Source organism: Orbicella franksi, chromosome 12, assembly GCF_964199315.1.
Source record: "Orbicella franksi chromosome 12, jaOrbFran1.1, whole genome shotgun sequence".
NCBI classification, from domain to species: Eukaryota; Metazoa; Cnidaria; class Anthozoa; order Scleractinia; family Merulinidae; genus Orbicella; species Orbicella franksi.
Genome location: NC_138156.1, coordinates 8,151,068 through 8,174,988, shown reverse-complemented (window position 1 = coordinate 8,174,988; position 23,921 = coordinate 8,151,068). Strand labels below are relative to the sequence as shown.

Below are 23,921 nucleotides of genomic sequence, written 5' to 3'. Positions count from 1 at the left end.
ACATGCAATTGATAAATACATTAAGACAAAAAAACAAGTCTTCGTAATTTTCCCAGAAATTCATTAAGCCCAATGACATAGTTGTAAGCATCAACATTTATTATAATCACTTTTTCCATATCATAAATGTTTGTCCACGCGCGGAGAGATTCCTGGTTCATTTCCGGTGCAAGGATGTTTTACCTTCCTATAAATGGATGTTTTGCATTCCGATCGTGATGTAAGATTCCTATGTATTTTGCGACCGTGTTTCTAAACTGTCAGCCAACGGTATTTAGATCTGTTTACCCATGGCAGCTTGGCAGATGGGACAATTAATCGCTCGTTAGGGCAGTTACTAGCTTGCGATCGTCTGTATAGATTTGAAACTCGAGACTCAGTCGCTGCGAGAGAATGAAAATATATTTACCCTAGGCTACTACTTGTTTGGCTAGTTGTGCTGACAGGAAAACGTATGCTTGATTTAATAACACTCCAAGTTAAAAAAAGAAAGAAAACACAGCCGATTTCTTAAACTACAGGAACAGACGTTTTTATTGACTAAATAACAACTGTAACGCAAATCACACGGGCAACGTCACGCAGTGAAACACGCCATCATTCTCTGTCAGATGTATAATAGTAGTAAAACGTTTATTTATTTATTTATTTATTTATTTATTTATTTGTTGGAAAACAGTGTTAATCATAAATCATTAATGGACTGTAATCACAAAATTCACTACATAATTCACTCGTGTATTGAGTAATTTTTATGTCAATTTCGTAAAGGGGGCGCTTCTATCGAAAAGTGGAACTAGAACTTATAAAAAAGCGACATTCAGTAAGGAGGAACTACTTCTTCTTTTCGACTGTTCTAAAGAGCGTGATTCAATTATAGTCATATTCGATACATTTCAGTAAAGATTTTGTTTTCTTGAGAGTTCTGGCACTGCGTATCGTTCACCGTTCGGTATCTTTAGTGCGGTTTTCAATTGAATGTCGTAAAACTAAAACCAAAACCAAAGTAATTGTCTAATTACTTTCGACACTCAATTGAAAACCGCTCCATTTTCTACATAATAAGTGCAAGACATCACGTGACACTTATATTATAGCCAAGTCGAGTAATGGCCAATGGCACTTCAACATGATTCGGCATCTTAAATGTCGATAAGCACAAACATATACACAGATATCAACTTGATGTTAATTTTGCGCAAACTCTGTAGAATTATCTTCATAAAACGTTACTAAGTTCCTAGGCCTCGATATTTCGTCGCGGCCAATCGTTTTGGGGTCACGTGGTCTGCGCAAAAAAGAAAACCCGACAGTCTCGTCGGCCGTTCGCCTCAGATTCGTCAACGAAATGAATTTACAGTGATTGCCTCTCCAAAGTATATGCCAACTACATATATAAATACCTCAAGTTGTAATTAGGACAGAGCTCACATTGAGCCAGACTGAAGAACCAAACTTCTTATAATCTTTCAACTATTTGTTGATATAAAATGCAAATCAGCAATCGATTAAAACGTTCCTCTGCAAAATAAAGCATTACCTAAATGAATTGCACTCCTTATACGTTTGAAAGTTGTTTCTTTGATACTGATCCTCATTTGGCCAGAATCAGAGACGATATTCCGCATACAAGATTGAGCATGGTCAGTAATCGTTCAATTATTCAGCAAAATTTCAACGAATCATATTTTTACAACCAGGGCGAGGTAACCTGTGGTTGTACAGCACTTTGCAAGATGCCGGAGAGAATTCTGGAGCACAAGTCCGAGTATTCAGGAAACGCTACTGGACTGATAAAGATATCGCAAGTCTACCGTCATGTACGGGTACGGATGACAAATAACAAGGACTTCTTGACCACATATGGACACAGTACCCACATTTGCATTAAGCCACCAATCAGAAGTTGTGTCTACTGTCCTGATATCCTTGGATATCAAGTCACTGATCTCATATGGCTATGACGTCCAAATTTGGGTATGCTTAATGCGGTAGTTCAGCCGCATTGCTAGACCAAGGGTACGATTAGGTATTGTTATCCGTGAAAAAAGCTTTTAAGTGGATAAACTTAATGCACTGTTCATACTCGAGCCTTTTTAAAAGGGATTGTAAGCAGCTCTTTGGTTTCCTGACAATGTTCCACCCGTCTCCTAAGGCTGTTCTTCTCCTCATTCATCAGGTCAATTTTCTGTCGCAGTTCGTTCCTGGATTTGTTTTTTTCGGCAATCTCCTTTTTCAACGAATCTACTTCCTTCTGTAATGAGTTCAGTCTTGCAGTCTTCTGAACTATACTCGTTTCGCTTTCTGTTAACATATCTTCAAGTTGCGGTATGCTGTCTTCCAGTTCACGTATTTTTTCCTTATGCTTTGTCAGGACTACAGCCACGATGTCCCTTTTTGAGAGCGCATCCAGGGAACTTCCCTCAGTTAACACGAATTCAAGAAAAGAACTTTCTCCTTCAGTGTTCGTAGCTTCGTCACATGGCGACAGGCTAAGATCCGAGGACTCATTTAACTCCCAAGATTCCACGATTTCAACCTCACTTGAAGATGTGCTGCAAGTTTCCGCATTCTCATTGCAAGCTGATTGGCTAACTTCATCAGTGTGCGGCTCACCCCAGTCCCAGCGATTATCAGCTGCCCAAGTTTCAATGACTTCAACGTCACCACTTGATGTACTTGACTTTTCTGCAGATTCTGTTTTGGAAGACCCTTGACTTCTCTCTTCGCAAGCTTCTTCTCCGGCCAGCGAAAACGTGTTGGTGATCTTCGGCATACTTATGAGGACACGAGGAACAGCGTGATCAACATTCGGGTTCGAAGAAGTGGCATTCAACTCCGCGAATGGGTGTCCTGTGGGAAAACCGGCATCCTCAAAGTTGTGGTATACCTGTGGTATACTGGTGTCGATGTTTGCCACTTGAACCCCAGTTCCTCGCAACATTTCGGGTTGTGTGGTAGCTGAAGGATCTACATGGAGATAAGAGACATTTTAGAGTGTTGTGGAACATTTTCCTAACTGGCAGGCCCTCTTTTTGTTCCGTCGGGAGAATAAGTTGGGTGCTAAATTCTCGTCCCCCTTTCATCCCTGTTTTCTTTTGATTTTGTTTTCTTGTTTGTATGTTTGTCAAGGGAGGGCGGAGGCCGTCCTTTGGGTGTGGTCACGGAACGCTTCCGCGCCAAAAAATCCTCTCCGTACCTTTACCATGGTAACTTGTACACCAGGTACGTACAGGAAAGGAGGAAAGTGGTCCCAGTCAACAGCTCGGGAATGAACTATGTCAGACGCCTTGTTAGACGAAACCCTATATGGGGAGAAACTGCTGTTAACTAGAGCGTCTTAAACGCACGCCATGTTCTCTGAAGGAGCTCAGTCACGGTTTGCGCATATTGAAAAGTTTAGCCTCAATTTTTCAAGGTCGTCGTTTGTAATCCGTGTCAATCTTCTCCATCCTTAGCCATCCTTGTTCCTTTATGTCTTTGGTGTTTTTCTATCTCATTAAACAGTTATTTTCAGGTTTCCTGCCTGATTTAAACGTAAGTTTGTATGTGGCCAAAGTAAGTCAAAATACCGTGACTGAGCTCATTTAAATAACATACGATATTCTACTAATGAATACTATACTAACCTTGATATTGCCAATCAAAATAATGTTGACAGCTGTTCGCACATGATAAGCCCGGAAATATTTCCTCAGCGCCGCGTGCATTCGTCTGGCAAGCGATTGAAAACACTGTTTCATTTGTCCGGTTTTTCTCATTTGGCAATTCAGTTCCTATGCCCAATAGAACAAAGAGGCGAACGAATTTCAGGACCTCAAAACCATCCTTTCTGTCTCTGGCCAGAATATGCAAAATAGAATCACCGTGCTCATTGTCTGGGGCTTTAATGATTTCCATCACTTCATATTTTGACAACAAGGAAGCGGCTTCAAGTTCAAACAATCGTTTGATCATAACCTTTAAACAGAATTGATGAAAAGACGCGCTTTTGTTCGAGTTAGTGTATGTGATGTTCGTAGCGCACAAGTGGAACGCTGTGAAACCACTGTTGTCCTTGAAGGCCAATAATCTGGGGTTATATTTAGTCAGTAGCGACACTATGCGGAAAAAAACTTCTTCTCGGCCTTTTTTAGTGCTGACATTCTTGCCAATCTTTTCTTTCCGCGAAGACGTTCCGGTGTTGTATAAATGCCTCGCAGCCCCGTGTAAGGCTGTTTCGCCATGTTGGTTTACCACACATGGATCAAAATTGTGTCGAAGAAGTCCCTCCACGATTCCACTCTTTCCAAATGCGCACGCTAGGTAGAGCAGCGGGCATCGTAACTCCTCCAAAGGATCAGGTACGTCGCCGTTCTTATCCCAGCCCGACAGCGTCGTGGATTCAATGGCTTCCGTCAACACTGGTGGTAATATCCCGGGCTGGTAAATTCTGACATAACGCCAGTTCACGCATAACGCTGCCACCAAGTCGTGATGTTTTATGACACACGTGTCCTCACAAAACGGCGTGTGGTACTTGCGGAAATGATGAGGATTTTGCTTTTCTTGAGATATGCACGTATCCATGTTTAATTTAGACTGCAACAACAAGGAAAGCACGACGAAACAGTGGAACAGTTGTGACCTCTTGCCCCATGTGTGCGCTTGTCGGAACAGGTTCATAACATGACGTATTCCACAAGGGTAATCTCCTTTTCCTTACGTTCTTTGGGTCGTCGCGCAACGTCAGGTAATGTCACACTTGTCTCCTTTGCGTGACGATCTGCTGCCAGTGTTACCCTGTTTCCCAAAGAAAAATAATAAAAACATCTGACTAATTAATGTGTTAATGTAACGATATTTACAGGTGGCAAAAGCTAGCATTGCAAAAAGAGGTTTTATCAGCCGGTATTATCAGCCTTGTATTCCGGAGATATACTACACGTCATTTGAGACATTCTAAAAGTCGTTCAGTTCTCGTTCGTACTCAAGTTGTGAGCATCACAGACCTTTTTTCGCTTTCCGAGCTCGGCTTTCGTAGCTCGACTTGTGGGAAAGTCTACACACTTTTAAGTTACGTTGTTTTTCTTAAATTTGTTTCACACGTTTTGGAAAAGAGAAATAAGATGCTCCAAGGTAATGTTTACATTTGTTCGTTGGACCACAAAATTCTACTGTCACGAGGGTGGCTTTCAGTGCTAAGGTACGCCCCCTAATTCCCTAGTGGACTAAAAATAAGTTTATGATAATGTGAAAAAACATTTAGACATTAAGCAAGATATCAAAACTAAACAAACAACATCGCAGAACGAACAAAGCTGTTCGTGTGGTCAGGATTAGCCAGTCGGTGTCATTACGGACTTCCATATAGAAACAATTTGAAGCTTAGCTTCAGTACGTAAAAGAGGTATTCACACGAAATCATTGCGATCAGTAAACCAAACAAGAAAGTTATACATTAGTATCAATCTTTCGTTGCAAATGAAGACTAGAAAACGTTGCGAATCGTTTCGTGCTGGCCAAATACAACTAAGGCCTTTACTTAACCTCACAACCTTATTAAACATCTCAGTTTTGTTTATGTAATATCGTATCAAAACTGACAAAGATCTATTACTAATTTGATTAAAAAGATATATTCTAAGAAAATCCTTTAATGTGTCCTTACGAAACCCAAGCTTAATGCAAAAATTTGTTTGAAAGTTCAGATCCAACCGAGAATTCTAATTTAAAGAAAAAACGTACAAAGTTCAATAACCTTGATGAAAGTTGGTATGCATCTTTTCATCGTGTTTCCTCGTGATTTGATCAAACTTTTAGAAGGCCAACTGAAAAATTATTTGTTGCAATGTTGGATACTCTGAGGAGATACTTCGTGTCGTCTACACCACAGTGTTAAATTAACCATTTATTCTCGATACACTTAGACATAAAAACCTCATTTACCGAGTTATAATAACAAGTACTCATCTTTGCTGACTAGCATTAATAAATTAATGAAATACGTACTCCCCTGCAAGAGTAATCTTTAAGATTTCCAGTCAAAACTGTACGTGACAGGCGCGGATCCATACCGGTTTCCACCGTTTTACGAAAATCGGTCAGATATTTCAGAATTACCAGGAGCCATAATCGGGGACGGAGACCGTAAGCGCGCGCCATTTCTAGTATTGGGGTTGTCCCCATGATATGGGATAATAATTCTATTTTTAGAACAAATTGCGCCATCGCCTACGGTACACGCGCGTACATGCTGCGAGGATTTTTGCGGATGTCGCGCGGGGGAAATGGCGTCCGAAATTCCCGAAATTGTTCATGTTTTTGGTCCACAACTCAACGCGTTTACGTCTGTTGGAATTTTGCTTAAGTATTTTCGTCGTAAGCTGCTCCAGTTTGAGTGAAGTAAGACAGTATCGAATTTAGGTATGTTCCGCTGTAAGCTTATATATGTCGCTGACCAAGTTGTGTTCTGACGGATGCTTCTTTTACATGAGCTGTACATTACTCTTCTTTAAATTTCACATATGTTGAAGATTAACAGCTTTTCCATTACACAGCAAAAAACTAGCTAGACATATTTAGATATAGCAGAGCTTCAGGACTTCATAGTTTCCTAGCTCCTCTTGCCACACGCTTGCGAGGAATTTGTCAGTCTATCGCGACCGAAAAGTAAAACAAAATAATTGCTAGTCTGAGTTTCGCTTGAATTGTAAGCAATGCTTGATGTTTCATCAAGGCCCAATAACTTTACGTCCGTAGATACTGCTCAGTTTTATCCGTGTATAAATCCAGTAAATTCTCTGTTGTCGATGAATGAGAGCGCCCGCCGATGCGTGTTTTGTACAGTCAGTAAACATGACAAATTGTACTTCCGCCGCACTTTCGTGTGAAAGCGTACATCGAACTCAAACAATAACTCTATAGTTTTTAAATATGTTTAAGATTGATAAATGTTTGAGAATATATTAAAAGCTAAGCTAAAAATATGTGAATAAAGCAGAAATAATCAGGAAAGTTACGATAACGCTTTCTTTAATCAACTTGGAATAACGATTTCGATTTTGTTGATCGAGTTATCAAAACTCCTTGTCTATTTTCATTTTCTCATTTTCGCAGTGTAAAACTTTACTATGCTTATGTTGAAGAAACACACATGATGTTAGTAGCTTTTTTTGCGTTCGTGAAATTTGTTACAGCATCTCAGCACAAAAGATAACGAAAGAAATCTTTGTCAAGTTTTGTTGACAACTGAAAACACCGACTCGGACTTGAAAATGCACGAGCTGCACTATGCAAATGAGCTACTTGTACGCGTCAGACTTTCCTTTCAAAGACTTTTGCAAACTCACCAAACAAACAGAAACAATAAGAAACCGTCAAAACAGGTTTTGGTTATGATGAACCATTGTCTGAGAAACTCACAAATTAACTCGATACCAGAGTAGAGTTTTCTTGCTATATTCTTAAGTCAGAACAAACGCAAAACATACGCGTAAGCTTACAACTAGCGTGAGCAGATCTTATTATTCATTCCCAGCGCGAGATTGAAGTCTTGTTTTCCACCCTGAAAAACCCACCTTTTCCGTTAGCTCAGGGTATAAAATTACATATAAGCGCCCTGGTTCGTATTCCCTGCCATGCCTTATTCACTGCCATCGCTGTGAAAAATATGCAAGAGAATCTCTCAACTCTCACCATTTGATCACGCAACGTGACAACATCCACGCGGGAGCCCCCGACATGTGCGTGGATCTGCGCGGATATATGACGTCAGGATGGCGCAATTTGTTCTAAAAATAGAAAAATTGTCCCATATCATAGGTGCGCGCGAATCCCAAGACTTACGGTCTCCGTCCCCGATTATGGCTCCTGGAATTACTCAAGAACCCCCAAAAGGAGACTTTAGGAATAAAAAATTCCAGAACATTTCTTAAGGGAGCATGGCCCTTGACCCCTGTAGAAGACACTCGTTATTTCGGAAATCAGTCACCATTTATCCTAGATCCGCGCCTGCATGAGATTGAAGAGATTTCAAGAGCCTACCTTAAGCTTGCTAATTTTTGCGCGAAATTTCGCGTTTTTCGCGCGCGTGTGGGAAAAAACGCGAAAATTATCGCGACAAAAAAAGAGCGCCAAACTGATTAAAGACGTGAAATTTAATACCAGATCAGGTGAGAAACAATTAATAGATTTTAAATGTTCTGAGCCACGGGCTCGTTAGAAGTTCTTCACTTTTTGCCCTTGAAATTAACAGTCTTTATGGTATTGTTTTCTCCTAGCGAGAGCACTCTTTATCCGATTCAAAACCTCTTTAATACGGTCATCAAATGTTCAATTTGTAGGCTCCTTGTGGTGACATTTACGGGTCCTCGGATCAGGATTTCGGAGATTAAACCAATGGCAAAGAAGCCGCGAAATTAATCTACTTGTGTACATTTTTTTCCTGGAATCACGATAATTAATACTCGCAAAAACTTTTCGCGGAATTAAGAACGTGAAAATTAGTTGTTGTGAATAAAGTTCCAAGTGTTTTAAGAATCATCCTTTCAAATGTCAGAGATGGAGACGGCATGTCGTACCTTTCAAAGGTCCTCGAAATGTCCCAACGATGATAATGCAACCATGCAAAACGAATCCTGTATGTTAGATATCACCTTGGGCTACAACAAAAGTACTCTTTAATGACTTCGCTCTAGTGAAGGACAAACCAAACATACACATGCAAGGATTTAGATACGCTTGGAACCTGGGAAAAATTCGTGACTCAACTTAGCTGTTGTTGTTGTTGTTTTCTTTAAGAGAAATCTCTCTTGTATCTCGTGTCACTTAAACATGTTAAAAATGCCAATAAATCGAATCAAGATAAAATCTCATACTTCTAGCAGTGACCTCAAATTTTTCATGCTTTATTCATAAATGCATGACTAAGAAATATCTGGCATTGCTTCAACATGAATGCCATCAATATTACCTATGCCTATAGAGCTCGTATTAGTTGATCCATCATTGTATAGATAACTGCGAACTATATGCTGTTAGCTTGGGTGAAACTTTTAGAAATTCATTCTTATTTTTGTTTAGTTTTAGGGTTAGTATTTCTGTGCAATCGTGACTGAATGTTTTTGTTGGAGGAAAAGGTTACGGGGATTTAAGTACCCCGCCCCTTAGCTTATTTCGGATTCAACCCGGTTAAAATGTATAGCCGCGGCTGAATTGAGGTATATAGCTTGAGAGGAATGGGATTTAAATGAGTGTTTATGTAGAGACTGTAATTTTATTTTAATATTTTGCATCATATCATTTTTCAAAGTATGTATATTAGAGAGAGGTTAGTTGAAAATTTTACGGATTTGAGTCAATTTGAGTGCCACCAATTTTAGTTGTTGCCAAAACCATTCTATACCGTCACTCAATGGAGATTTGAGAAAAAGTGTACTACGGTTTGTTGTTCTAGCAATCGCTGAGTTCAAAACGGTAAAAAAAAAACCCTTCTCTCTTTGTACCAGAGTTTGCAGTGCAGAGAGTCTTGTTTTAGTTATCGAAATCGGATTATGCTGTACAAAGTTAGGCAATTTAAAACCAAAATAGGACCTGATTATGATGGAGGAAAGCATGAAACGTCTCCCGCTTATTTCTTTGTCTTTTGGACTTTGATCAGAAAGGGGCGTCGATGTTGGTTTTATAAAATAGGATCCTCCAACCCCTCTACGTCACGATATTTTGGCACGCGAACGTTTTACGTGACAGACTCAGAGACCGCTTCCAGGATCTAGGACTCATCACTCTCCAGCCAAATTCGAAGAGAGGTGTGTGTGTTGTACTGTAAAATCCACTCACAACTGCAAATTATTTCAACAATGGTTTGGCTACACGTGTTCCCGTAATCTGCAAGATTGTAAAATTGTTTTATGTCACGAAATGTTGGCAAGCAAAAGGTTACGTCACAGGCTCCAAGACCCAGCTTCCAGGACTGATAACACCCCAAACAAAATGAGGAGAGTTGTCTGGATTACACTGGAACATTCATTCTCAACTGCAAGATATTTTTAACAATGGCTTGGCCACAGATCTCCAGGTAATTTGCATTGTTATCAGATTTTTTCGTTGCTAGAAACAGGAGGCGTGCATAATCAATTACGTCACTGGCCCAAGGTAGTTCCCTGGGCTTTTCCCTTAGAAATAATGGAAACGAGGTTTAACGTGGCTTACTAGAGCTTACCCCGGTCTCTTTAGCGTTGATAGCCTCCCCCATTCCATTCACAGCAATGCAGCGCTAAATCGGACAGAATAGTTTGAGTCTAATTGAAAACCCAGTTCAACTGAACCTTAACCAGCCGCATATATTTATTCTCCTAGATTACAATGGTTTTTTTTGATCAATTTGCCTATATTTTGTTAACGTTTTCTTGTTATCAATTACAAATGTCACGAGTTTTAAGAGCATCCCCCTCAAATTATCAAAACTGATTACATACCGCAACCGGAACACAAAAAATTAAATGAGTGCCGAGGTACTCAATAAGTAATTAATGCCCTGGATAGGATGTGAGTCCCACCATTCCGTCAGGCCGCTCCAACAATAGATTGTTTTTAATATATTAAAATTCAGCTTGGCAGTGAGGCCTAGAGGACACAAACAAAGAGAATGGAATGTCCTCTAGGCTTCACTAACGAGCCGAATGTTAACATATTGAAAGCGGCCTTTTCACCGGTACCCAAATATACACCTGGGTGAGGAATCAAAGGCATTGTGAGAGTAAAGTGTCTTGCCCAGGAACAAAACACAATGTCCCCAGCCAGCCCTTAAGCAGTGAAACCACTTGATGACTGCATTGAGATAACTATTTGGCCAAAACACCACCCCACTTATGTCCCTTAGCATTAAATTGGGAGACTTGATACAAATAAGCAAAATAGAATTTATTTACCTTTTAAATGTGAGCAAGCACATTCTGATACAAATGAAACAAAACGAAAACTTCTTCAGCCAGTAAAGGTAGTTATTTTATACAAAATATTACAATACAACAATAAGCTAGTAAATTTTAGGCAAAGGTGTTTTTTCAAAATGTTCTTGATGATATACCTGAATAATATTGTTATTTAAACTACAAATAACAAACCCAAGAAAACCTTTACTTTTGTTACAAAACTTCAACCGAATAAGTTTTCTTAACAGATATAAAATTATCTCTCTTCAAAATATCAGCAAACATTACTCCATGTTAAATAACTATAATGCCCACCCCTCTTCCATCAGTTATAAAAAATAAAAGTATCTTTTCCAAAAAAAACAATTGGTACATCTTGCTTTAAGTTAAATATTACAACTTGATAGGTTCTTTCACAAAAAGGCAGCTTTTGAAAATAGCTGTCCCAATCTGTTCTTTTGTTTTATATTTAACAGTAATGGGTGTAATTTTATAGTATACCTTTAAGAAGAAAAGCAACAACAATGAAATCTGTTTATTACTGACATGTATTTTCTTTCTTTCTTTTTAAACTGAACACTGAAGAACAAAATGTAATTTATGCATGTGATAATAAATGTTTCTGTTATTACATGTAGGCCCTGCTTCCCTTCAATCAGAGTTTCAATGTTAGTATGACTTACACAGATCGACATTTTTTCGACTTGATCTCCAGCAACTGCCCTGTTGCATAACAATGAGCAACCTTTCTTTTAAGCTTCCTCCTTTCTTCACAGAGCAGTTCCTTTTTCTGTTTCAGCTCTTCAAGGGACCTCTCCTTTGCTACAATCTCCTGCTTTAACAATGCAAGTTCCCCTTTCTTCTGACTAAGAGCAATTTCTTCTTCACTCATTAGCTGCCCCAACTTTGGAAGTCTGTCCTCTACTTCACTGAGCTTGTCCGAGTATTGTTTCAGTACAACCTCTACAATGTTCTGTTTTGCGAGCGTATCCAAGGCAACCCCTTCAGTGATGACAAATTTAAGAAAGGAGTTGTCAGCATCAGACCAAGTTTTCACATTGCTCAAGCTTGTGGGAATGACCTCTGAGCAAGACTCGTCTTTAACTCTGCCTGCTGTGATCAGGTCTTTTGGCTTGTTGGAATTACATGTCTGTTCACAATCCACACAATTTTCATTTGACAATGAAAAGACCTGAGTGATACAGGGCACACTGTCATCTTCTGATGCAAGGTTGGCGCTTTCTTTACCGCCACTGAAATTGCTCTCTGGCTCCATTTTGTCAACATTTTCAACTTCAGTTGATCCTTCTCCATCATTACTGATCAAGGTTTCTTCTAAATGTGTTGTGCTGCAAGTTGCATTCTCTGCTAAAGAATATAATAGACATTCATAACAAACTTTTCATTGGCGACCCCCAAGTCAACGGTTTTACTCATATTTCTCATTTCCTGTTGATATGACATTACATCATTACTAAGTAATGTGAAGACATTATTGATCATCGTCGTTATGCACACAACTTAACTGGTATCACAAAGGTCATGGGTTCAAATCCCGTTTAAGCCTGAATATTTTTCTCAGGCTTTAATTTCACAACTGTTTAAGTTGTGTGTATAACTGTGATGATCAATAATGTCTTCATATCTTTCTCTGCAGTTCAAATGTACAATCTTTCATATATTCACTTGTATGAAGTAATGTATTGCAAGGAAAAAAATTGCACTAATCAGTCCTGGGGCTGAAAGGAAAATGTCAATATCAGTTACTTAGAGTTTATCACCTGAATAATAGTAACTATTTCACAGCAGTACAAAATGCTGCATTTTGGTAGCTCCTGCCAAACCATGGCAGCAAAGTAATGGAAATTGGAGATTTTCTGTTCTATTGCAGTGTATTTGAATTTCATTTCTAATAATACACTAGAAAAAATACTCAATTTCGATTCTGATTGGCCAAAAAGGAGTGTAGTTTTCATGTTACAGTCTAACACCATTGCAAATTTAAAACAAGAGTGTAAATCTGACACACCAGTGCAAATTACAACGAAGATATTTGAAGTTACAATGTAGTATGAAGACACTCTAAGACTACCAACGGTCATCTGAGGTATAAAATTTTCAAAGGTGGTCGAAGTTTCTTTGAGGCCAAAGGTAATTAGCCGTTTTCCAAGCACTTCCAAGGATTACCCGAACCCTTCGGAAATCAACAAATTTTACCCTAACACTTCCAAATACCTCCACCAATCACCCGAACCCTTCCAAAGAATTTCAAAGATTGCCAAAGATTACGTAAAGCTGGCCAAAGACTTTTGAACATTGTTGGCAATTCTGCAAATATTTCTGGAAATGTTTGAAGATTAGTGGAATACCAAGCACACTGCAGCGTGCCTAAAGAAACTGTGTAGACAAAGGCCCTCGATAGTATGTTTTCAAGTTGATTATTAATTAGCAAGTAATCACATAATTATTATTTTCGTGCAATTTGGAATAAATATGCACTTGACAATTTTTCAGATTACAAATTGACTTCAGTTTTGTTAGCTTTGTAAAATTTACTTGTGCTTATTTATTCCAAATTGCACTCGAAATGATGCGATAACCTATACTGATGAGTAAGCTTGAGTAAAATATTTGTAAGGTAACACTGCAGTTTAAAGTGAGGAATTTCTCTTGATCAATGGGTTTTCTCACCTTGTTGTGGTCCAATTGAAAAGATTTTGACAGCATTTCGTGGGTCTGTTTCCCAAGCAAGAGAAAGCACTGTTTCATTTTTCTTGTTCTTTCCGCTGGGCATTGCTTTTCCAGGGAATAATACGTTCTGCATGAATTTCAGTATTTCGAATCCAGCAGGGCTGTCCTGGGCTAGCATATGCAAAATGGAATCGCCACTGCTGCCTTCGGCGGTTTCGATGACCTCTGTGATCTCTGCCCTGGTGAAAATGGCATCATCTTCGAGTTCCAGCAACCTTACAACCATGGTCTTCAAGCAAAATTGATGAAAGGAAACGTTCTTTCGCTTGTCGATGCGCGATCGACTCAAAATGTTTGCAGCCGACACATGCAGTGCGGTGCGACCAAATTTGTCCCTTGCCGCCAAGATCTTGGGATGATGATCGGTTAGGACATGAAGTAGCCGCTCAAATGTGTCCTCTCTGTCTTTACAAAGAGTTAGTTTACCTCCAGTAATCGCTGCCGTTTTATTTAAGTACATTGCTATGAAATGCAGTGCAGTCTCGCCGTTGTTGTTCACAGCACGCGGGTTGAAGTTGTTCCGTAGGAGCCCTTCGACGATGGCTGTCTTCCCAAAAGCACAGGCAAGTAAGAGCAATGGGTTCCTCATTGCTTCTAAGGGATCCGGAATCTCGCTGTCTTGGTCCCAACCGTCCTTTTTCGCCGTTTCTATCGCTTCCTTTAGTGCAGTTGGCAGGTCCCCCAGGCGCTGAATCTTCGCACTCATGCAACGTCCGTCCTTGAACAACGCTGTCACTAAATCGTGATGCACCAGATCGCAGTCTCCTTGACAGAGTGGCGTGTGATTCTTCCCTGACGCTTTCGGCTTGGGCTTGGCTTTTGAATCCATTTGCAAATGACTGGAGCTCGCAGAAGAGATACTTGCACTTCCAACAATCAACAAGATAGACTCCAACAGCGCAAATGTGCGCACTCGACAAAAAAGATTTGGTCCACTCAACCGAAATTTTCGCGCGATGATGTGACGTCACGACGGGTTACCTGCGCACGCGTTCCTCCCGCCTTTCCACGGTCGGGGTGGGGTGGGGAAGAGTTACACACGTTGGTTAGGGGATAGAATTTACTTACCTTTCTCACGTGCATGACAGTTTTTCATTTGTTTATTCATAACAAGAGAGGATGATCATCCTTAACTTGTTCATTATTTGAACTCCAAATAGTTAAACAAAGCCAAACGCTTGAATTTTCCAATAGCAAAAACAAAATGTCAAATTTGCGGCAGTTACGAGTGAAGAGTCTCGAGCCTAACTTACCAATATATTAGAAAAAGATTTCTTAAAATCTATATTTGATCTCCGTTAAAGCTAGAGCCCTTGTGAACCTAGGATAAGAAAGTTAACTTCGGCCAGTGCGAAAGTTTGAGATAGTAGAAAGCAATTCCTGTTGTGAAGGAAACTGGATACTGTTTTACAAGGTTTCTGTTCATTTTTGGATGATTGCCGATGAAACACTCCAGTTCTGGCCGTTTCCGTCACGCAACGCTACGCTCTTTCGAGAGCGAGGGTCCTTCTCTATCACGAACGCAGCGTTGCGTGACAGAGAGAGGGCCAGAACTTGATAGATGGTGGAACACAAGCACAGTCTTTCAGGAGTTAATGCAAATTTCCTGATCTCATCTAAGGTGTACTATGAGAAGACAACTGTCAAATTAACGTGCCGGTGAAATATCGAGCTGCGAGTGGCGAAATACGAAGTAGAAGACATGAGAAGAAATTCTGCCATAGAATAGAGAATGGAGAATGGCTTCTAGGAATTCCTAGGAAAAGAATCTTACCATGGACATTGCATCACTCGTAATTTTTTTCGGGGTACGGACCTGACGAGTAAACGATATGAGCACCATTTTGACATGCATATGTCAAATAAATGTCATTATCATTTTTGCATTTTAAGTAAAAGGTCATGCCTTGTCTTTTTCATAAAATTTCACCTTTTTTAAAACTGAAAGGATACTGAGCAGAGGGATGAATCTCCCAGGTAACGGCTGACAGATATGCTTTGCCAGCCTCTGTCGTCCTTTGAATAAAACTATAATGTTTACGTGTAATTTATAACTCAGTAGTGCTTTATCTCTGAGCTAAGGATCACGGGAAGATTTTTGGTCGTCGTTCACATATCGACACCAAATACTCTTGAATTAAAATGACCCGTATGGATTGTGAAGGAGTGCAGGGGTTAAGGATTGAACAGTTGCTGAACGACATTAAGAGGCCGGCTTCGGACTGAAATCGCCATGTTTTGGTTCAACTTCTCAGTCGCTGTCGGTGTTTGCTTTCTTCCTATGTCTAAAGGCCAACGACACCTTATGGTTTGTATTTTTTTTTTACAACATAATGTCTTTGCTCTTTATCGCGACCCTTTTTTAGAGTTTTTCAAAAAAAGCAATTGATGCCATTTATGTCATTGACAAACCTGGTGGATACTGTTATAGCTTTTGATTGTGTGCATAAACGCGTACTTGGAATAGTAGGAACGCAAGAGAGATAACTTCTGCATTATATATGAAATTTCTTTCTCCATTTCTTTTAATTGTGGATCTTTTTTCTTGTTATTCATTCTGTTAAAGGGGTATGCGAGAGATTCAAGGAGAAGGTAGTTGACACCAGAGACAACTCACCATACTTTTAAGCGTTTGTAGCGAAGAACTTCTTATAACAGCTCTATATCTGAGAGAGTCTTTCTGCCGTAATAATCGAGAATTCCGAGACGGGATCTTGGTAGCTCTTACAGTAGGGTGTGAAGGGAAGGAGACCTTGCCAGGATGTTTCAGAGCACTTTTCATTCGACTAAAAGTTTCGGTTTGCATTTCTGGGAATTTTTTTGTTGCAAATGAATAGCAATTTTCCAAATTTTCGTTAAAGACTACAACCTCGCGAGGTAAACCCAAAGTTTTTGGAAATTTCTTGCCACAAATTTCAATTCCATTTGATTTTCCTTCCGAAATTTTCAGTTGAACGGTTTGCTTTTCGGAAAAAAAACTTTCAAAGCACAATACGATTAGATCATTTTTCTGTTTGTGCGAAATTTTGCTCCGAAAAACACGGTGCACGTTTATAAATATTAAATTACAAAAATTCACTAGTACTGACTTGTGTGTGGGAGAATAGCTGTTTCTCCGGAACTCACAAACTGTTTAGATCGAGAGAGGCCTCCTTGGAAAGTATTTAGAAAGTCCTGACCAGGAAAAATTATTTCCTTTGTGTGACTTTCCAGGAGCGAAGCCGCGTGTAGATTGGGGCTTAACAGGAGCTTGAACCACTCGAACGCACATTGTAATTCAAAGAAACCAGGTCACAGTAAAATCAATCGTTAGCGTTTACTGGAAGGAGCGATGAATCAACAATATAGAAATCAGGATAACAAAATAGAGATGAACTTGTGATGTGAAGTCGTTGTGGTTGTGATTGTGTGGTTCGAACTAAAAGCAAAACGATACAAAAGGCTTATGTAAGCTAATACTAGCTACGATACAAAACATAAATCAAGGATACCGATGGAACATAAATCTTAAACTATAACGACACGATTACAACTAAAATATATGTAGCAAAGACTTACTTTGATCTTGCTCCTGCGAGGGTAGCAATGGTAGAAACGATAGCTTAGCACGATAACGATGGCAGCGATAGCATAAAAGAACAGCGAAAACGTAGATGGCGCAACTAAACTGATAAAAATGTGGTGTCTCTAATTACATGATTCCAAAGGTTATATTACGAAACTTGCATTGATCACAGCAATCACAGCATGAATAGCAAAACTTAAAAAATGTACATAATCGTTAATAAGTAATAGTTATTTAAACAAAACAAAGAAGAAAACGAGTTACGAAAGTAACACTTTGATCCTTCGATCTATTCGAAGCTTATTCGGCCATGCAAAAGTACTTAATCTCGCTTTTGTGCTCGAGTGATAGATTCTAGGTGATATTTTCCTCTTACGCTATTGACGAGTTAATCTCGACCAATAATTATTTTGCGTCCAAATGTTTGACGCGATATACAGAATTTGAAACGATGCACGTTCACAAGTTTTTCTTCCACCCACACCCTACTCTAAGAACAGCTAATAGATCTTGTTCGCAGGGCTGTACTCATGCAGAATAGAGCACTTATAATACGGTAGTACAGAAAGACAGAAATGTGCCTTTATTTTAGTCTGCTTTGTAATCTATCCTTTCTTAAACTTGAACTTTGAACTTTCGTCTTTTTTTAAGGCTACATTAAATTTTGGAGTAACTAATTTTTTGTCTTCTTTTTATCCAGTTAAAAATTCAGTTTAAATCATTCGTTTCAATTCAATTTACAAATGAAATTTTGGCGAATTTGACAGGGTCATACTTCTCAGAGTATGGGTATGAAAAAGTCATGTTTAGTGTTTGTGTTTGTTACATCTTCTTAGCTTTTAAAGCTGTCAACAACCTTCTTCCTACATATTTAAGTGACTTGTTTACTATTCGTGAGAACATTAAGAATCTAAGGGGCACCAACAAGCTTGTCATCCCTAAAGTTAACACCACCCGTTATGGGACTAAGTCCGTGGCCTACACTGCTTCAAAAGCTTGGAATTCACTTCCGGATACACTACGTTGTATGAAGACACTTAAAGATTTTAAGATTGCGGTTAGATCTATTGTAAATTTACATATGTAAACCAGTCTTAGCTGTTATGTATTTATATCTTGTAATTTTTTAATTTCAATTTTCTTTCGTTTAAAGTTATTTTTCTCGGTAAATTAGCATAATCTTGCTATAGGCCTAATCAGCCTCATCAACCCGAGTTGAAATAAAGTTATCTATCTATCTATCCATCTGCGATCACAAAGTACCCAAATTATTCCTGAAAATAACTTATCAACCATAAAAACGATAATTTAAATCATATTACGGAATTATGCGGGAAGAAAAACATATTTTAGATAAAATTGCGGCCCTGTGTTCGGTTCAGTGATTTTCGATACAACAGAGACAACAGTGGCCACATGTACACCTCCTGAACCATTTATTGACTCGCTCCAGGCTCTACGCAGATACAGTCTTCGTGACTTCGGACAACTTCGACTTCGTTGCTCTTTTGCCTGTAAATATGGCTGCGATTGCTTTTGCTTTACATGTTTGTCCAGGACATCTAAGTACAGCACGTTAGTTATCAAGCCCTCTTTGGAGTTCTTAGCTCATCTAAGAATCTAAAAGGATTGTAACAAAGCTTACTCTGTAAACATTCTTCACCATTATGGGGAAAAGCCGGTTGTAGATAGCTACAACCTGCTACAACAAATAGCCCTCCACTGTGTCGTGAAATAAGATTAAGCTGCAGCTTCAGAGAAAATATGGCTAAAAGCGGCGTTGAACTGGAACTTAAAGGAGTCCTGGAAGATTCTGCAGCCGTCGGAGGTAAAAATCTTGGCTCCCCGAAGACGCATCGTCCGGATTACGAATCTTTGAAAGAAGTCAATGATAACAATGGTAAGTCCTCGAAATAAGCGTTTTGTGACTAAGAATGTCCAGTTTAAAGATCTTTAGGCCGTAGTAAATCGCTGTTACGTCTTTTGCTATCAACAGCAGTTGTTATGTTAAGTGTTTACCTGCTTGGCAAATGAAGAACTATTATTTCCTTGTCGAAATAAGCTTAAGACGTGGCCTTTTAAGCTAAGTAATCTTGGAAGACATGTAAAATTACATGAGACATGACTGTTGAACATGTCAAGACAACAATGACCTCATTAATCTTGAACAAGAATAAAACAGCTGTTGTATTTTCTTTATTATTAATTTTGACGTGTTTATAATACTACTCAGATGTGTTGTATGTCTCAGAGGTATTAAATGGTCTTGCGAAAGACCCTCCCAATACATATTTGTTATGACTGAGAAAATCATGCCATTGTGATTGGACAAGAGTGGGCCAATTTATTATTTTGTAATGCAAATCAGCACATGCATGTTGATAATTTTCTAAGTCTTAAAAATTATAATGAGAAAGTGTATGAAAGCCCAAGCAATCATGAATATATATTATATTATATTATATTATTATTGAAAAAAAAAAAAAAAAAATGAAAGGATATATATGATTCATGATATTTGGAGTTCTTTCAAATTGCACTTGCCTAAGTGCTCATGCAATTTTGACAGAATTTTCAAATGTTACTCGCAGTGATCATTAATATTATACATAATTTGTATTCGCATTCACACAATAATATTACCTTTACTCAGCACTGGGCAACATTTTAACAAGAACCTTCATGGAGCTAAAACTGCTTGGTTAACATTTAACTGCATTTTTGCTTATGTTAGGGTTTAAATTTATTTTTGTGTTAATTTTTTTTTAACAAGTTTAAATTTTTCAAACTGGTTCATATTATTTTTTCGAACTGACCAGAATATACTTTATTTTAATTTTGGAAGCCAATGTGATGGATGTAGACAACATTCAACGTCAGAAATTACAGTGTTTGTACGGGAATCCAATGGCAAATTATTACTCAATGAAGAATATAGTTATAATTTATAATTATTTATGAATAGCAAAAATTAAGATACTCAGTGTTAGAAACAAAATTTTGACAGCACTCACCTTTTTGGTGAGTGACTCTCGGTATCTCATAATCACAGAGGTCCAGCTTGCCATTTTGTGCTGAACTTTCTTGTTCTGGTCTATTTAGGCATTTACAAGACGCCTCCTTAGGATTGCAGACTGATTTTACTGTTTTGGCTTTTTTTATCATCAACTTTTGACACTTCTTGGAAATATTTCTCCATTTCCGTAGTTTTACATGAAAAACAGCTAAATGAACTGCTGGTACTACCGAATTTGTATATATCCACAGATTCAAGACATTAGAGTAAACTATTTGTTGGCATGTGGAAGACTGATATTTTTCCCTCTTATTTTCAAAGCAGTGTCTATTTCAAGATTTTCAAGATTTTCGTGAATTAATGCCTGCTTGACTAGAGACCAGCAGTATCCCTGTTTAGACATGTAACCATAATGTAAATTGTTACTGGAGGAAGTCATATTTCATTTGGTCTATTTAGGAAATGCTATATTCTGTATCATTGGCAAATTATTTGGGTATGTTAAAAGATGAATGAGGCTGAAAAAAAGCACTCTGTCTGTTAAGTTTTCGTTTAGAGATATTCTTGCCAAAATGGAAAATAAAACGGAGTGTTATCAATATTCAAGCTTGAAACATTTCCCAAAAATGAAAATCATTATTGTCAGTATTTCTGTATTCAGTTGGTGTCACTCAGTATTTCTGTATTTCAGAAAATGATGGAGAAACCTTCACATTGTCTGAAGCAGTGGAAGCAATTGGGATGGGAAAATTCCAGATCCTACTCATTCTAATGGCTGGTTTTGTTAATGTAAGTATGGGTTTGAAGCTGTATTTTCTTCAGTGAAATATCTGCAATTAAGTCTTTAAAAAGCAACAATCCCTGTTTGATTTTTGTCTTTGGACAATATTAGCCTCAAATCATTCTAACAGTCCTTTGACAGGCTATGAATTCAACACAATTTCCTACGTGACTTGGCACCATACCAAGCCAGTTGCAGCCTGATCTTTGTTAACTATAACCTCAAGCATTATACAGCACACAATAAAACACCATGTAGCTAACGTTTCAAAAAAAGAAAAAAATGCACAAGTAACTACCAATATTGCTCAGACTTGAAACAGTGAAACTGTGCTTCTGTTACTTACTTTCCTTTGATAATGCCTATTATACTGCATGAGGGCAGACGGTGCATATAATGGAGGTCAGGAAATGTCAAATGAAAAGAAGTGTTCATTTGTACATTAACCCCAACACACTTGGAGTAGCACCCTGACTCAAGTTGCATGCCAGAAAAAATGTTTCTCCTTAATTTCGCCCTCAGCCAGAGAGAAACAGTATGTCTTTAAGTTGTTAAATAAATTATCCTTTCAGATGTGTGATGCCGTGGAGCTTTTGTTGCTTTCTGTCTTGGCACCAACCATTCAGTGTTTGTGGCATTTGTCATCGTGGGAGGAGGCATTTATAACCACAGTGAGTGTTTATCTCATAGATTGAAGCTATTTAAACAATAGAGTGTTTTGTTGAGGAACTAGCAGCTGATAGTTGCCCCACGGAAATATGATGTCCTTAAAAGAAATATTTGCCTGAGAAGCAAAGCTTTGAGAGCAAATACACTAGATTTTAAGGTTACCGTGTACCTTCACAATGGCAATTTTCTTCAAATTTGGATTTTTGGGTCAAAGTAATGGTCGAAGAGTAATCTCTAATTTCTGAAAAAAAAATTGAAAAACGCTAAATATTGGTGGAGAAATAGAGGTTTTACGTTATGGCCGGAAGTAAAAGTTCCCTCTTGATTGACAGCCTTATAACATGTATGCAATCAACCAAGACGAGGTTTCCAGGAATATAAAAATTTGCCTGTACAGATACCAACAATTTGGCTAGTCGGTTGATCAGCAGTTTCAATGTTGTTCTGACTGCCAAGCATTTTTCATATTAGGTGTACCGGTAATTCTATTAAGTTATAAGTAAATATGGACCATGAAAAACTCCATGGACCAGTTCGAAAAGCGAAAACAGCGAAGAACGAATGAAAATACATTACTGACTGAAGAAGCGAAAGTTGGCCTTGCGGATGAAGCTGCAGCTATCATATCAATTTGGCAAAAAGATGGAGTCGAGAGAAGATAAAGGTTCTGTCAAAATTTGGGAACTTGACAGCGATGTTTACAGTGACTCTTCTGTTGAGTCCGATACCAATGAATCGTCGGACTCATTGAGACCCACTGGAATGTTATTCATGCACAGTTGTTCCTCTGCACTTTCTTTTGTTTGTTTTCTTCACCCAGCCACCTCTCTAGCATTCGTATCCTTTTTTGTCTTCACCATTTTGCCAGACCAGCATCAAGAAAAACCGAGCTACGAAAAATTAGAGCAGAGCATTTGAATATCCCTGATATAAAAACATAAGCAATCGCCTCAAAGCGTAATTTCCAAATCACAAAATCATGAAACCTACCCAAGGGAACTCATTTCAGCAATAAGGGTATTTCTTAAGCTGTCCGTCAATTCTTTAACGTCTTGTTTTTCAGCGGCACATTTTCCGCCTTTAACCTTTTGGCACGGGTTTTGCCTTTGCCTTTCCCTTTGACGTCTTTGCCTTTTATATTACATCATCGTTCTGAATTGAACTCCACTGAGCGAGATAAAAAACATGTTGCAATGCCATGCTTTTCCCGGGAAATCTTGATCTATTGTCATAGACATTAGGAGGTCCTGTTGTTCTATTGGTTTGCGGTTTTATTAGGCGTGATAATCTCCGGGCATGGCGTGAGTTGTTTACAAACCTTTACAAACTAAAATCTCACATTTGATTTTTGGAGGAATACATCCACTTTGAGCAAATTTATAGGGTATGCAGATTTGATGGATTGCCGTGAAATTTCACCAGAACATTCCAGAGATAATAATTTGTAATTATTACAAACCAAAGTGTCGGGAAATTTTGATATTTAACACATTTTTCCTGTGGTGTCCATTTACACAACATGTCTTGCATATTTTTTGCTGCTCCAACTTTAGATGTGGATATCTAGACAACCAATCAGAATATCGAAAAAGCCCGACACACTTTTGGTGATTGATGCCTTTTGAATAAGACTGTGCAGCCATTTTGCTCATACCGCAGAATCCGATATGTGATAAATTCAATAGAAGAACCCTCGGTTGTTTCACGCCTTATCGCCTCCTGACACTTCCTAAAAGAAAACATTGCTGAAATTGTAATTTTTTTGTAAAGTACAGTTATTATGCTTATGATATATAGTTTGTTGGGGTTTTATTGAAACTGGCGTGCATATGATTTTTTTCCCCAAAGGGTAACCGTGAAGGTGGGAAGTAACCTTAACCTGGTTATATAATGAAAATGTAAGAAAACAAAGTCATAAGTACTCAATGAAAATGTAGACAAACAAAGTCAAAATACTCAATTTTAAGTAAACATCTTAGCCCTGTAAAAGTCAAATGCATGAAGTAGAGTTTGGATTATTCAGAGTAATCTTTGCATTACCGAAACTTAAGGAACTCGCCCTAAACTTGACGGAAATTTTGCAGCTAAATTGAAACTGCACACGTCATGTTATATGCACACACGACCATGTGTACATAGAGATTTTGTTCATGATGGCTAAATAGGAATTAGGTAGGACTAGTGTGCGCCCTATGTTGTAATAAATTTTCTTCTGCGAGCCAGTTC

At 38.5% G+C, this 23,921-nt stretch overlaps 3 protein-coding genes across 9 annotated transcripts in view; 1 reads left to right on the top strand and 2 right to left on the bottom strand.

The window, feature by feature from the left end:
* Window positions 1-726: 726 nt before the first annotated feature.
* Window positions 727-5,448, bottom strand: LOC145463756 (uncharacterized). Its single transcript, XM_081447545.1, has 3 exons — window positions 4,992-5,448; window positions 3,630-4,782; window positions 727-2,970 (listed from the first exon to the last, which is right to left on the bottom strand). Exons 2-3 carry the CDS (start codon window positions 4,663-4,665, stop codon window positions 2,081-2,083), a joined length of 1,926 nt encoding a protein of 641 aa, XP_081303671.1. The 5' UTR covers window positions 4,666-4,782; window positions 4,992-5,448; the 3' UTR covers window positions 727-2,080.
* A 5,433-nt stretch (window positions 5,449-10,881) lies between these two features.
* On the bottom strand, window positions 10,882-17,864 carry LOC145463581 (uncharacterized). Its single transcript, XM_081447347.1, has 2 exons — window positions 13,605-17,864; window positions 10,882-12,281 (listed from the first exon to the last, which is right to left on the bottom strand). Exons 1-2 carry the CDS (start codon window positions 14,491-14,493, stop codon window positions 11,593-11,595), a joined length of 1,578 nt encoding a protein of 525 aa, XP_081303473.1. The 5' UTR covers window positions 14,494-17,864; the 3' UTR covers window positions 10,882-11,592.
* A 110-nt stretch (window positions 17,865-17,974) lies between these two features.
* Window positions 17,975-23,921, top strand: part of LOC145464532 (synaptic vesicle 2-related protein-like) — a 31,386-nt gene continuing 25,439 nt past the window's right edge. For all 7 annotated transcript variants that reach the window (XM_081448453.1, XM_081448450.1, XM_081448451.1 and 4 more), the window contains exons 1-3: window positions 17,975-19,129; window positions 20,937-21,034; window positions 21,599-21,697. In XM_081448453.1, coding sequence (XP_081304579.1) covers window positions 18,994-19,129; window positions 20,937-21,034; window positions 21,599-21,697 — 333 coding nt within the window. In that variant the 5' untranslated portion in view covers window positions 17,975-18,993. The remainder of the gene's footprint in view (window positions 19,130-20,936; window positions 21,035-21,598; window positions 21,698-23,921) is intronic.

What these genes read in the sequence shown, in the direction of transcription:
- LOC145463581 (XM_081447347.1), bottom strand. Translation starts at nt 14,493, where the DNA reads ATGGATTCAAAAGCCAAGCCCAAGCCGAAAGCGTCAGGGAAGAATCAC. An exon ending in TTCAATTGGACCACAACAAG is followed by an intron (nt 12,282 to 13,604) that starts GTGAGAAAACCC and finishes TATATTCTTTAG; the next exon opens with CAGAGAATGCAACTTGCAGC.
- LOC145463756 (XM_081447545.1), bottom strand. Translation starts at nt 4,665, where the DNA reads ATGAACCTGTTCCGACAAGCGCACACATGGGGCAAGAGGTCACAACTG. An exon ending in TTTTGATTGGCAATATCAAG is followed by an intron (nt 2,971 to 3,629) that starts GTTAGTATAGTA and finishes ATCTCCATGTAG; the next exon opens with ATCCTTCAGCTACCACACAA.